Genomic DNA, 15,189 nt, shown 5'->3' on the forward strand with positions numbered 1-15,189 from the left:
GTTAAAAGAAACACCATAAACCTAACAAGATTATTTTAGATTTCATTTATTTTACATTTGTTTTTATTTTAGTAAGGAACTGACCATATGAAACAGTTCTTGTGATTTTCACAAGACTCAGTATTAGACTAGAGATCAGTCCTTCATAAATTTAAAGAAAAAAGAAAAAAATTAAGGGACAGGGACTAGAAGGCAGTGGTAGGACATTGTGAGGAAGGAAAAGAGGAAAGGCAGTTTTCTTTTCTAAACACCCTGTTCCCACCATCCAGTAATAAAGGACGGTACATATTTTCTATTAAAAATTCTAGAGCAAAAAATACTGAAACCTACAAGGCTAAAGTTAATCTCACTTGGCACATCTGCCCATGCAGGTACATATGCTTGCAGCAGCTCAAACAGGACCAGCACAAATTTGAGCTGGGGATTTTTGCCTCATTGCATGTGCCCAGATGTGCATTTTGGTGTGTGGCAAGCTATGTCACTTGGGGCAAAATAACCCTGCCCAATTCTTCCCAGATCTACAGGCATGGGAAGCTAGAGCCTGGGGCCAGCACCTGTGCTGGCCCCAGCAGTATTAAAAGCTACCCTGGCAAGCAGCTCAGGGCTACTTGGTCTCAGGAGCTTCCCAGCCAATAAGTATCTGGGGACACTACCCCTTGTGCCAGCTGGACTCCTGAAGCAGCCCTAACAGAGTTCCCTCCACCCACTGGCAGTGGGGGCTGCTGCCTGGCTACAACCTGCCGCCACCTAGGACAGCATGTGGTCCCAAGGCTGCAAGCCTGCCAGACCCAGGCAGGGACTGCATGGCTGCAACAGAGCCATCTGCACCTATGGGCCAGCTGCCAGGAGGCTGTGGCTGCACAGCTGGCCTTTGTGCAGCACTAGTGGTCATGTGCGCCACCGCCTGGCTATCACCTAGATGTTCTCAACGCAGGCAGGACCCAGCCCGGTGCAACATACAGTCCCCACGAGTGGCACAGGGCCCCGGGTGACAGCTCAAGTGGCGCAGAACCACTTAAAGCCGTGCTGGGCCCGCATGATGCAGCGCACAGCCCCGGGTGCCAGACAGCCCGGGCCGAGCAGCACTGTCCTGCACTGGTGGGGGGAGCAGGGTGCCAGGAGGGCCCTAAGCGCCCCAACAGCTACTGCGGGAGTGAGCTGTGGGCCCTGCAGGGGAGCTATAGCCCCAGGAGGGGGGGCTGTGAGCCCTGCAGGGGGCAGGTGAGGGACCCACCCTCCCAAGCAGGTCCCCTCCCCCAGTCCCCTGCACCCACACAGCCCTGGCTCCAGTCCCTACTTACCTGGGGACAGGGCCCGGGTCCAGGTCGCTGCAGCCCGTACTGCTCCATGCTGCAGCACCAGGTCAACCAGCAGCCATAGAGATGCTCTGGCCAGGTACCAAAGTGTCTCTTTAGAGGATCCCAGCCTCCAGTTGCCTCAGGGCATGGATCTGGACCGTACCCTGCCCCATGTTTTGTCTGCGGGTTTTGTTTGGGCTTTTTTGATACCTGAATATTCAGGTATCAACTTTAGAGTCCATGCTGCAAATATGCAGTGCAGAGAACATTTTTTTGTTCCCGGCTATCTTGACACGTCTCAAATGGCTTTGAGACATGGCAAGAGGTATGTGCAGGCTCATCTGGACATGCCCACTCTGGCTATGGTAAGAAAGCAAAGGAAGCTGTGACATTAACCCAATCCTTCAGCATGATAAGAGAGACTTTCCTGTTTCTAACAGCCAAGAAAGCTGAAAGAACCATATTCCCTATTTCTCCAAGTGCAAGGAATACTTGCAGCTTCCAACACAGCCTGATTCCTAGCAGAGTACATTTATAGCTTGATAGGAAGTGTAAGGCTTGTACTTCCCTCCCACTCTAACACCTAGCTTCATAGTGCCTGGTAGATCTGAAAACTAAAAATGTACCTTAGAGAGTATTTACTAGTAACCATGTACAAACTGGGAAGAACACATCTGGCTTTTAGATTTCAGGCATAGTTTTCTACTCCAGACTAGGAGTTAAGACAGTCATCTTTCATATACAAAATGAGGAAAAAAATAACTCTAATATGAAGTCCAGGAATGCTAACACACATTAATTTTCAGAGTAGACTCATTGTAAGGTTCAATAACCAGAAGCTCCAACCATGGGCTGCAGTGCCCCTTGTGGTAGTCCCTGAATAAGCAGGCTGCCAGCTCCACCTAATTCAAAGGTCAACTAAGATGCTTATAAAAGGGAGTGGAAAGAGAGTACTTAGAAGCCTTTGGGATATGAAAGATCTACTGCCTTTTCCTCCTCTTCGTCTCTCCCTTCACAGTCTGGGGTAAATATGGCCAAACAGGTTCAGCATGGAAAACACCTCCAACCTCTCATATGTATGCAGAATATTTGTAGTTAAGGAATTAAAAAATTACATTTTGTTGGTATGACCCCATAAGTGAATTATATAGAAAGTACACTGCACTGCAAAAGCATCTAAATTAATCTGAAGAGAAGTGGAAAAGGGAAGACCCCACAGTCATCTTTAAACTAGAGGGTCATTATGTCGGTAAAGTCATAATTTAAAAGGCAAAGTGTAAAAGAACGGTAATTTAGACCTCATACTGGTCCTGCTTTATTATTACTGCTGTAAAAGAATATAGATTGTCTTCTCCCTTAAATGTCACAGTTTAAGAAGGTAGCCACTATGCAAGACATTGTTTACTTATAACCTTATGATTTAAAATGTCTTCAGGAACATGCTAAACACCAGTCTTGTAAGGGCTAGTCGTATAGTCTGACATACATGAGTCAGAACAAAGACGCATACTCAAAAAAATGAGCGATTAAACTGCAGGGAAGAACACTTGCAAAACAAAAAAAGAACAAAATGGAAAGGATAAAAGTTACTGTTAAACTTAAGCAGCTAAACACTGAAAAAAAATCAGAAACAAATCAAAAAAGTTTTTGTCTGGCCCATTTCTTTAGTGAAATGTCAGTGTCACTGGTTTCCCCTGTACAATCAAGCTTGCAAGTCACTCACAGCAGCAGGAAAAAATAAACACAACAGGAATATGATTATGAAGTTAGATTCAGAGGCAGGTATCACTCCTGAAATACCTCTCTGGAAATTTATCCCATTTTCAATAGCTATCCCTTTTTTATACTTTAAAGAAATGTTTCGAGTACCTTAAACATTTCTACCCCAACATGTTGGCCCTGATCCTGCAAAGATCAGGGCCACATGCTTTGCTTTAATCATGTGAGTAATCTAACAAAAGAATGCAACTGAAGTATGCGCTTAAAGACGGCAAGATTGTGGCTATTGTAGTCCTCCAATAAGATCCATTTATAAAAAGCCAGACACTTCACTGTTTTGAAGTAGTTTAAAAGTATGTAAGGCTTTGCATAAAAATTGCGCTGCTAGCATATACATTTGGTGTTCCAACCGGAATTTTAAAAAGTATTCACATTTATAAGTCACAATAAAATGTATTTAGAAACATGAGTAGTCACTGACCTAAACAATCACCCAATCAACCATTGTTACAGATCTGTTGGGCATCCATGTGAGAAGTATGCAATATTTAGTTCTTGCAGCAGAAGAGAGGAAGTTTGGTCTTGTGGAAAGGAAATCAAGACCTCTGTCACTAACTTGCTATGTCCTCTTGCATAAGTCACCTCACCTGCCAGTGCCTCTATTTCCCCTCATTTTTTGTCCCTCCTGTTCCTTCACATTTTGATCTGTCTGAGGAATAGGATAGCTTTTCATAAACATTTGAACAGTCTCTATTTCATTAAGGACGTTATTCTTAGGAATCGAGTCATAAAAAACAGAAAACATAATCAAGGATGACTGGAAAGGTTAAAGAGCTGTGTGTGAAAACATATCTTTGCCCTCCTTTTTTGTACAGCAGCTCTGCTATCATCCTGAGCTTGGGAAGAAGAAACTCGCAACATGGAAAGTTTAAGCTGCCTCTGAAGAGATGGAGCACCTTCCCCACTTTGTATTAACATTAGACACGAACCCTCCCAAAAGTACACACAGTCTTACAGAGCTAGCAAGAAAAACAGACTATGAATAGGTAATTTTTTTTTAAGGCTATGAAAACATTATGTTATTTCTAGACAAAACAACATCAGTAAGGGGGTGCCTTTTTGCACTCATTTGACAGGGAAGTGGGGAGTAATGGGGATGGGAAAAAGCTTTTAAAAATATGAAAGCCCATAAACATGCAAGAAGAATTTTACACTGAACTACTGTGAGAACATAACACACAACACTGAAACCAAACCACTTCCCAGATCCCATTAACACACAGGATAAGAAATCCAGCCAGAACCCATCTAAATAATACTTGCCATTGCAAATCTGCATTCCCATTTTACATCTTGCCCCTCTAATGCATCTGATATATGAGGCTTCACCCTAACTTAGGCATCCATTTATATACCCAAATACCAACTTTACTATTTCAGTCCCTGAAAGACTTGTCTTTCTGTAGGGCATTGTGTGCCCCAAGGTAGCTGTTGCCCTACAGATAAGTTATTAGTACACCCAGAAGCTTTTTGCCTGTGTGCCCGTTTCGAGTTCTGACTGTATGTCCAAGTGTAAGCACACAGGCAGCGGGAAATCGAACATAAGTGACACCTGTAACAACTGTCCGGGATGTCCTTTATGTCATCAGCACTGAAGGAATCCATGGTAAGCTAATGAAAAGGCAAACATAGTGAAATCCTACTACAAACCACCACTTGTTTGGGGTTGGTTTTTGGGAGGGGGGGGGCAGGTTAGAGGGCAGGGAGGAGGTTGGGGTTGTTTTTTTTTTTACTGAAGCCCAGTTCTTTTCAAAAATGACCTAACTGCATATGAACTTCTTCCAAATCAGCCAGGCTACAGAAGCCTTCATTTACAAAAAAATTGCCTCCAAGTGCTGAAAAGCTACACATTATTACCTGCCTTTAAAGCCCCCAGGAAGACTGGCTGCAGGGGGGGGGACCCCAAGCAGGACAGCAGGCCACCCACCTGCTTCAGGAAAACTAAAGTCACCCGCAGATTTTCTTTTTTGTTTAAGAAAAAAAAAAAAGGGGGGGGGGGGGGTGTCACGAAAGAGCCATTCGGCCACATCGGAGCTTTGTCCCGGGAGCACCCAGCTCTGCCGAGGCGCATAGAGGCAGGGAGCTGCTCGGCCCAAAAACCCTGGGAAGAGGAGGAACTTCCCGAGAGCTCATCCCGCCCGCGGCTGGGACGGGCGTCCCTCGTGGCCGGGCGCGGCCGGCTCCCGCACCCCGCGGGCCCATTGTTGGCGCCGGGACCGCGGATTTCCCCGGGATCCGGGCGCGGAGGGGGGGCAAAACTTGCAACCCGGCGCGGGCGCTGCCACGCACTTCCCCCGGGCGGGCGGCACTCACTGGTTGGTGGGGGGCGCGGTGAGCGGGATGGCCACCTCCTCCTCCTCGTACTCGGGCCCGTCCAGCGAGTCGCCCTCGTCCGCGGCGCCCAGCGGCGGCGGCGGTGGCAGCGGCGGGAAGCCGGAGCCCGGCCCGGCGGCTGCCGTCTCCGGGGCGGGGGGCGCCGCCCTGGGCATCTCGTGGCCGGCGGCCGGCGGCGGGGCAAGTCCCGGGGGCGCGGGGAAGGAGGCGGGAGAGCCCGGCGGGCGGGCCCGGCACGGGGCAGCGCAGTGGCCCGGCTCGGCGGCGGCGGCGGGTGTCCCGGCGGCGGGAGCCGAGCCGCCCTCCTCACCCCCAGCCTCGGCCGCCATCATGGTGAGCCTCGCCCCCTCCCCCTCGGCCGCGCGGGGAGGAGGTGACAAAGGGGCCGACCCCCGCCCCGCCCCGCCCCGCCCCGCGCCGAGCCGAGCCGAGCCGCAGCCGGGACTGGCGGGGGCAGCTTCCCGGGCCGGCTGGGGGCAGCGCCGCTCCGCAGGGCCCCGGCGCGGCTGCCTCTGCCTCCGCCTCCTGCCCCAGCGGCCGGGAGAGAGCGGCCCGGCCCCGCCCCGCCCCGCCCGCCCGCAGCGAGCACAGCTCCGGGACCGCAGCGGGGGAGGGGAGGGGAGGGGAGGGGGCGGCAGCCCTGGCGGACTGCGCATGCGCTGCGGCTCGTGAGGCGAGGCCGAGCGGTCGCCGCTGCCGCTGGCTCCCGCTCTGCCGCTGGCTTCCGCTGCCGCCCGCAGCGCTGGGGTGGGGGCAGCTCTGCCTGGAGCCTCTCTGCTCCCCCCGTCCGCAGAGGGGCAGTGCGCCAGGGGAGTCCCCAGGAGTGGGGCCGGCACAGCTGAGCCGCGAGCCCCGTCCCCTCCCGCGCCAGGCGCGGCTGGATCCGGGCTCAGCCCCTTTGTGTCCGGCCGGGCTGCGCCCTCGTCGCAGCAGCATGGCCTGGGGGGCGCGTCCACACCTGGCAGGGCTGAGAAGAGGCGGGGCGGCGGGGGAGGTTTCTGAGGCTAAACTCTGACTGGGTCTGGCAGACTCTCGTGTTTCTTAAGTGCCTTTGAATTGGGATTTGGGTTGCCCTAGATCCAGCTTGCCCCCAGGTTGTTTTTTTGAGGCCCCAAATTAGTAGGATTCAGCTGTTTCCTCTGCATTTCAGGCTGTAGTTCTGTTCCCTCTGGGTGCTCTAGACCTGCAATTAATGCAAAGCAATAAACTCCGGAGCAGTTTGAGCTGGAGTAAACTACTCCTGGGTATAGTGTCTGCATGTGTGCCCAGGACAGCAGCACATTGAGGCATGGCAGAGCAGGCCCACGCTAGCAGGGTGCTGAAGGGCATCAGCTCTGGGTTCCTGAGGGGTGCTGGAAGTGCAGAGCCTCTGGCAGGGTGACAGGCAGCAGCCTGGCCCCCAGCAAGCTGGCCTGGCAGGGTGCAGTTCTTGCCCCTGGTTACATGTGCTTAATCAGAGTGAATTACCCTGGTGTAAGATAGTACATTCCTGGATAGTACTATTTTAGAACAGCATAAATTAGTTTACTGCAGCCTGCTACCCTCACACCTGTAGACGGTGATGCTTTACTCCACAGCTAATTACTCTACCCTGCACTAAAGAGCTTGTGTAGAGGCAGGCAGTGGGCACAGCTACATGAGACGCTGGCTGTGCAGTAGTCAAATCATACTGCACAGTAGCACATCACAGTGCCAACAATGCTAATATGCTACAGTGCAGTATTATTAGGCTACTGCACAGTAGCATCACAGATGTTCACTGGTACTACTACACAGTAACTCCCATTGCTGCACATTTAGGGCACTTTTAAGCATGCATGCATCGCAACGCTGGGCAAGCGCCTAGCGCTGTGACGCATACAATTGTATGAGCAGCAAAATGTGCGTCAGCATTGGGAAAAGCAGCAGATCTCTGGCATATCACTGGAAAAAAAGGATGTGTATAAATGCTCTTATTTAGTACTTGATTATATGAGTACTAAATAAATGCGCAGTAACCACTGCACAGTAGCATCTCATGTAGACATGCCTACCAAATAGCAAACTAGTACTGAGGTTGAGGAGCTGTGCTCCCCTGGGGGAAATGAATGCTTGTTAAGTTCAACTCCTTTTTTCTTCTGCAAATATCACAAAAGGGTCTATACCTGCTGTAAACATAATATGCATAAAGCGACAGCAAGGTTGTGGTGGGTTTTTGACTGACAGGATCGTAGTCCTCACAGTGCTCTGAGAGGTGCATGCACAACTATCCTAATTAATAATAGCTTTTCCCTTGGTACCGGTCTGAAAAAAATGTATCCTTTTGTTCACTTATTGCTCTGAGCCTCAGCCACTAACTCCCAAACTTAATTTTATGTTCTCCAGGAATTCCATTGAATGCAGTAGAACTATTCATGAGTTAAGCTGTGTACAGATGTAAGTACTTCCAAGATCAGGACCAATGTGACAAACCTATTTCCAGGCAAAATAGTGTGTAGATACCTTTTGACTTGCAATATTAAAATAGCTGACAAATAGTAGCACCTTGACACTTGCATGTGTCTCAAGTGTTCTTAAAAGGCATCTAAACATTCAGGTTTTCAAAGCTTTGCATTACCCAAAAGTATTAAGTGAATTTCTCCTGAGGCAACTGAAACAAATTGATACTCCTTCCACAGCTCTCCAGCCAACATCGTTTTATCTGCTGCACTGAACTCTCTTATCTTTCCTTCCAAAAGCAAAATTCTTCTCCTTGTTGCACCATTAAAATCTCAGGATTTACTCTGGATTTGTGCCAGTGTAAATGAAAGCAGAATTTGGCTCCAGTCCTGAATTTATAGGATTATAACGTGTGTGTCCTGCTGTTTTTGTGTTTAAAAAATTTCAGCCTCGGTAGCAGTCCTTTACAAGTCTAATTTCCATAGTTACACGTTCCATTATTGTACATGTAATTTCAAATAATCTTCTTGCAATTGTCTCTCTGTGGGTTTCTATTTACTGTTCATTTTCCCTCTCAGATTTTCAAATGTAATTATTTAAATCCACTGTTGTTGTGTTTGTAGGAGTGTCATTCCTAGATACTTTAATGCACTATAAATATTTGTAGGACTCTCTTCTTTGAGATTCTCCTCTTCTGATAACTTAGGGACATAATAAGGGTGCTGTGCTGAGAATTCAGTCCAGGGGAGGGCTGCACAGCTCATGGGTTTTGCATGGGGAGGGCAAATGCAAATTTTGATGTGGTCTCCACAAGAGGCTTCCTGTGAGGCTTGCTAAATCAGTGCTTCTCTAATGTGGCAAACCATGCCACTCTCCCAGGTCTGACCTACCCATGCAGCAGACTGGCAGAGATACCCAAACAATAAAAGCTATAGAAGTGGTCTGGCTGAATTAGCATGGTGCCTGCGCTAATTAGCCACACCAAGAAGTATGGCCCATGTAGAACAGTGAGCTAATGTCAGTATGTTGCTCCATCAGTCCTCGAACCTGCTCTGAATGAGCACTGTACCAAGGGGACATATTGTGGACAGAATTTGTTTAAACCCCTTGGCCTTGCTGGTGCTTTCATCCCCATGTTTCTACTCTGGTTAGATTTTCCAACAATAGAAATCTACCATTTAGGGTCCATTACCCACACTTTCATAATTACAGAAATGAGCTTCGTACCTGGGGAGAAAACATAATCATTGTCGTCATCATCAAAAGCAAACCAAGTCTACCAAATGGAACCATATTTTCTGGACATCTGCCATACATCTGCAAAAATACCTTTTTATTGAATATCCTGGACACAACTGCAGAAGGTTCGTTCCTTCCTTACCCTTTCCCAAGTTTGTTCCTCATGCGGTCGCTTAAATTCATTGATGAATGCATGTAGACCTGTGCTGAAGCAAGTCTACAAGGTGGACTCCTGGGCAAGTCTGGAATGTTTGAAAATCTATAGGAGCTTTCATTGGTGGCCAGTAGTTCTAATGGCCCTTCCCCATGGCCACATTGAAATTTCACGTGACAGAAAACTACTGCTGTTCTCATTTCAACATGCTTTAGTTATATTTGAATAATCTGTAGAAAGAAGGAAATATTTTCTGTATAGAACATGCATGTCTATTCCATATAAAATATGTTATATCACATTTATTGCTGTTGTCAGTTCTGGTCTTTCTTTTTAATGATCTGTTCCAGCCATGGGAATTAACTAGTTAATTAACTAGTTAAAAAATTAAAGAAATGGCTAATTTTTAACTGTAACTAGTTAAATTTTTCAGCTGTCAACTTTTAACTTTAACTTGTTAAAAAAAAGGTTAACTTTAACTTTTTTTAAAGTATAAGTTAAAAGTTAAAAAAATTGAAATCTGGCTTTCCCAGAGTTTTTTCTGACAGCTACTCCTAGGACTTAAATGGAATGATAGTTCTTTATTGAAACTCTAGGACTTCTTGTTTGAGAGAGAGAGAGAGAGAGTAGGATGCCTTCCTATGAAATATGGTCTCTTAAGAACTGTAAGTCTCAGAGTTCCTTAGTTCATGCTGGCATTTTTCTGTGCATTTGCAGAAGTCAACAGGGCAGCCAGTTGGCTGCAGGAGGGAACAAGCACAAGCAAGCAGAGACATTGATCCCAGTAAGAGTGGGAGCGAATAGTGAGGGTGAAGCAGATGATGACTTTTTTTAGTTTTAATGAAGATTAGAACCAGCAGCCCAGGGCCCAAGAAGTTGAGCATTACTTCTCATCTGTGAGAAACTTATCTGAGATGTCACCTACTATGAAAAAACTACTCATCTGTTATAACACAAGCATTCCCTCATCTACCCCTGTAGAGTGATTGTTTAGTAGTGGGGGCTTAGTTTTGCAAGACAGAAAAGGAAAATTGTCAGATGTACGTTTTGAAGCTTTTGCTGAAGTTCAATAAGCATGTTTAAACAGTTTTGCTATGCAACTGAACATTCTTTTTCTCATTTGAGCCTAATTTTGATTTTCAGACACTTTCATTATTTCTAATTCAGATGTATTTCATACCCTTTTGTTACCTTTTGAGCAATAAAAATTGTAGCAACAGAGGTTGTCTGTGGAAACAGCTTTCATTTGTTATCTGGCTTTGAATATCTCCTTTCTGTTATTTTGGTATACCTATATGATGCATTGACTTCTACAAAGTACTTCACATGGAGAGGGTGAGAAAGTTCTAGCATTACATAGGTATTGGTAAATTGTTATTCTGAAAACTGTATGACAAGTATAACATTGTTTGCAGGTAAAGCAGGGTGAGTTCTGAGTAAATTAGTGCACTTCTGTGGGCTTATGGAAAAGAAACCCACTCATTGCATTTGAAAATGAAAATGATGCTAAAAGGCAATTCACCATGTTCCACACATTTCTCATGAATCAACTTAATTAGTTACTCTCTTTTTAACTTACCTTTTAACCAGCTGAAAGTAGAAATATTTAACTTTTAACTTAACTCAAGTTAATTTTAAAGGCTGCTAACTTTTAACTTTAACTAGTTATATTTTTCATAAACTTTTCCCATGACTGATTAGTTCAGATAAAAACAAACAGAAGTGGGCTTAGCTTATTATAGACTTGACCATTATGACTAGGGACACAAATTACTCATAAACTTACATAAGTGATGTGAAACCAGTTCAAATCTGTAACATGACAGAAGTTCTGCGCACATAAACTGCTTTCAAAATGGCCGAAACTGATTTAAGATAAACCCGAATAGCTGTAGTATCAGACTTCACTGGTTTATTGAACTTACGTCCTAGATCCCCTCCAGATTCAAGTTAACTCAATCACCCAGCATCCCAGGATGCTTTGCGCCTCCCCCACAACCCCTGTCCCCCTTGCAGGTGGGGGGGGTCACCTTTGGCCCAAGCTGTCTGCTCTAGCACCCCCTAGCTTCTGGCCTGAGCCACTGCAGGCATGTGGCTGCATTTCTGGAATCAAAAGCGAATGTCTGTTCACTTGCTTATTGGTTTGATCTATGCAGCTTAGACTAATCTGCAAAAAATGGAATTGATTCAGCCTCAGGCTTTTTGACTATCTGTACTTAGCCAGAAGAACATTATTATTCTACAAACAGTGTCAAAAGTATACTAAGCCCTTTAGAAATAGTATGAGGATCATGTCCTAATTGCAAATAGTTTATAATTTAAAGCAATGTCCTCCAATGGGTGGTGTTGGATGGAGCTATACGCTGCATCATAGGGCTAGGACCCACAATTACTTGAATAGAATGGAAATATGGTCCACAATCAATAAGAACCCCTACACTTGGGACAGAACAATTGCATGCACAAATACAGACCAGGGAATTACTGGCTAGGCTAGTACTGCAGAGAAGGACCAGGCAATTACCGTAGTCCATAAACTGAATATGAACCAAAGTGTGCTCTTGTTGCAAAAAAAAAAAAAAGCAGCCAAAAGTATGCTGGGTTGTATTAACAGGCATGTCATTTACAAATCAAGGAAAGTAATTCTTCCCATCTGCTCAGCACTGGTGAGGCCTCACCTGGACTACTGTGTCTAGTTCTGGGTCGCACAATTCAAGAAGGATGTGGACAGTTTGGAAAGAGTGCAGCACAGAAAAACATGATGAGGAGCCTGAGAAGCATGATGTATGAGGAAAGACTGAAAGAACCAGGGTTATATACTCTGCAGAAGAAAAGACTCAGGTGCGTTTGATAACGGCCTTCAAATACCTAACGGGTAATTAAAGACAAGATGGAGATGGATTTTGCTCTGTGGCTATAGAAAACAGCACTGGGAGCAATGGCCTCAGCAGGGAAAATTTAGGTTGGAGATTAAGAGGAACTTTCTGACTATGAGGGTAGTCAGGCATTGGAACGGGTTATCTAGAGAAACTGTAAAATCTTCATCCTTGGAAGTTTCAAGAGCATCAGTGGTTCCCAATCTGTGGTACACATACCACCAGTGGTATGCAGACACCCTGTCAGTGGTACGCATTAACAGATTTATTATAATGACTATGACAAAAATTTGCTGTTGGCACTTAAGGTTAAACTGAAACATTTGCTGGTGGTACTTAAGGTTGTAAATTGGTGGTGCACAATCTGTCAGGGTTTGTGAACTGCTGAATTGGACAAACACTTAGCTGGGATGGTCTACTCAGGGAGGATCCTGCGTTGAGCAGGGGGCTGGCCTACGTGATCTCATGAGGTCTCTTCCAGTCCACCTTCTTATGATCCATAATGGATTTCAGTGCCTTTTAGAAACCCCAATAACATAAATTGGTCCATTCTGATAAAGCTTTTTAAGACTGGTTTATATAGGTTATTCTCACTAAGTATTTGGAATTTGCATGAGTGTATGAAGGTTAGATGAGTGTGGTAGTATGTTCTGATGAACTGAATAAAGGACTAAGAACACATGAGATCTCATCCTGAATCTATCATTAACCAGGGTAGCTTTGGGCAAATCACTTAACTTTCTAAGCATACTAATGTGAATTTCACAGGGTATTATAAGAATTAATTACTATCTTATAACACCTTATAAGCATCTCGAGCAGGTCCAAGGAGGTGATCCTCCCCCTCTATGCGGCACTGGTCAGGCCACAGTTGGAGGACTGCATCCAGTTTTGGATGCCGCACTTCTGGAGGGATGTGGACAGCATCAAGAGGGTCCAGAGGAGGGCCACCCACATGATCAGGGGGCAGCAGGTCAGGCCCTGTGAGGAGAGGCTAAGGAACCTGAACCTGTTCAGCCTTCACAAGAGAAGGCTGAGGGGGGGGATCTAGTGGCTTGTGACAAACTAGTCAGAGGACACCAGCAGGCATTGAGGGAGTCCCTGTTCCCCCGAGCACTACCAGGAGTGACTAGAAATAAGTCACAAGCTGGCAGAGGGTAGATTCAGACTAGACATCAGGAGGCGCTACTTCAGTCAGGGTGGCTAGGACCTGGAGCCAACTTCCAAGCGAAGTGGTGCTGGCTCCTACCCTGGGGGGTCTTTAAGAGGAGGTCAGACGAACACCTTGCTGGGGTCGTTTGACCCCAGTACTTTTTCCTGCCATGGCAGGGGGTTGGACTTGATGATCTGCTCAGGTCCCTTCCAACTATGAAACCCTACCAACTATGAAACTATGAAACCTTGTAGCTGTTTAATACTAGGTATTGGTATTGCATAAAGCAGTGGCGAAAACTCAGTGTACAAGTCATATGTTACCTTTTAACCCAATAACCTCATAGTTAGGTATTTTTCCAGAGAATGTGATGACCCAAGTTCTAGATCTCACCTTCACTCATGAAGTCATAGAGTCTGCAGTCTCCCATTTTCAAGCAAATAACTCTTATTTCTAGGCCATGGGCTGAACATTGCCTAGGGTACTTTGTAGCCCTACTCTTGAAGCTAGTCTGCTAGGACCAAAAGGAAAGCAAATTAAAAAGAAGGTAGTTCAATAAGACAGATATACCCTGACAAGGAGGGGCCAAATATTTTAGCTTCTGCTTTCCTGGTGGATTTTCTTCACCTTGCATTTAATACACATTGGACAAAGTGGATAAACATCAGTTGAATAGTTTCTGCTCCACTGAGGTCGAGGGCCAGGTGTTTCTGCAATTCATCAGGGAAAGTGCAAAGTCTTACACTTAGGGCAGAACAATCCCATGCACCCGTACAGGCTAGGAACTTAGTGGATGGGCAGCAGCTCTGCAGAAAGGAACCTAGGGGTTACAGTGGACAATAAGCTGAATATGAACCAACAGCATGTCCTTGTTGCAAAGAAGGCTAACAGCATACTGGACTGCGTTAGTAGGAACATTGCCAGCAGATTGAAGGATGTGATTCTTCTCCTCACAAGAAAACCACTCTCTCCAATCTCTCAGTTCTAATCCTGAAAGGGAACTTACAAAACACTTCTGAGAGATGAGACTATGAACTCTTCTTCACCCCCTGGATACTAAAAATCATGGACTAAATATAGACATTGGATTTATGACACACCTGCCTGACATCTGACTCCCCAGGTACCTCTCCACTCTTCACCCCCCTTCTCTCCCCCTCACCCAACCTGTCTCTCACCCACTGACTCCTCAATTTACATCTTCACTGACTGCCTATCTTGTATGCATACCAGCCCAGCCTCTGGCTTCTTTACTTTTCATTCCATCCACACACCAACTACAGAAACTTCCTCAGCTTGACAAAGGGTTTTTAAACCCAAAAGCTTGCTTAAATTTTTTTTTCCATCTATTTAAGTTGGTCTAATAAAAGATATCAGATTCACCTAAAGAACCTTGCCTGCCCTTCCCCTGTATTCAGCACTGGTGAGGCCATTATCTGGAGTACTGTGTCCAGTCCCCACCCCAAGGCCCCATTTCCGCCAACTACAAGAAAGGATGTGGGCAAATTGGAGAAAGTCTAGTAGAGAGCAACAAAAATGGTGAGGGAGTTGTGGCACATGACTTAGGAGGAGAGGCTGAGGGAACTGGGCTAATTTAGTCTGAAGAAGAAAAGACTGGGGCGGGGGGCGTGGAAATCTAAGAACAGCCTTCTGTTACCTGAAGGGTGGTTCCAAAGAGGCTGGAGCTAAACTGTTCTCAGTGGTAGTAAATGACAGAAGATGGAGTAATGGTCTCAAGTTGCAGCAAGGGAAGTTTAGGTTATATATTAGGAAACACTTTCTGACTAGGAGGGTAGTAAAACACTGGAGCAGGTTACCCGGGGAGGTGGTGGAATCTTCATCCTTTAAAGTTTTTAAGACCTGGTTAGACAAAGCCTTTGCTGGGATGATCCAGTTGGGGATGGTCCTGCTTTGAACAGGGGGCTGAACTAGGTGACC

General features: G+C 46.1%; 1 protein-coding gene and 1 long non-coding RNA gene across 3 annotated transcripts in view; one reads left to right on the plus strand and one right to left on the minus strand.

The window, feature by feature from the left end:
- Positions 1-5,830, minus strand: part of RASA1 (RAS p21 protein activator 1) — an 85,822-nt gene extending 79,992 nt beyond the window's left edge. Inside the window, exon 1 of the mRNA XM_019483100.2 lies at positions 5,391-5,830. Coding sequence (XP_019338645.2) covers positions 5,391-5,743 — 353 coding nt within the window. The 5' untranslated portion in view covers positions 5,744-5,830. The remainder of the gene's footprint in view (positions 1-5,390) is intronic.
- Positions 5,831-5,978: 148 nt separating this feature from the next.
- On the plus strand, positions 5,979-10,443 carry LOC109282137 (uncharacterized). 2 transcript variants are annotated; one of them, XR_009461097.1, is made up of 3 exons: positions 5,979-6,158; positions 7,776-7,826; positions 9,042-10,443. It is a non-coding gene; the product is annotated as an uncharacterized LOC109282137 (long non-coding RNA). The 2 variants fall into 2 exon arrangements; XR_002089016.2 differs by having other exon boundaries at positions 5,979-7,826.
- Positions 10,444-15,189: the final 4,746 nt, after the last annotated feature.

Source organism: Alligator mississippiensis, chromosome 3 (genome assembly GCF_030867095.1).
Source record: "Alligator mississippiensis isolate rAllMis1 chromosome 3, rAllMis1, whole genome shotgun sequence".
Classification (NCBI taxonomy): Eukaryota; Metazoa; Chordata; order Crocodylia; family Alligatoridae; genus Alligator; species Alligator mississippiensis.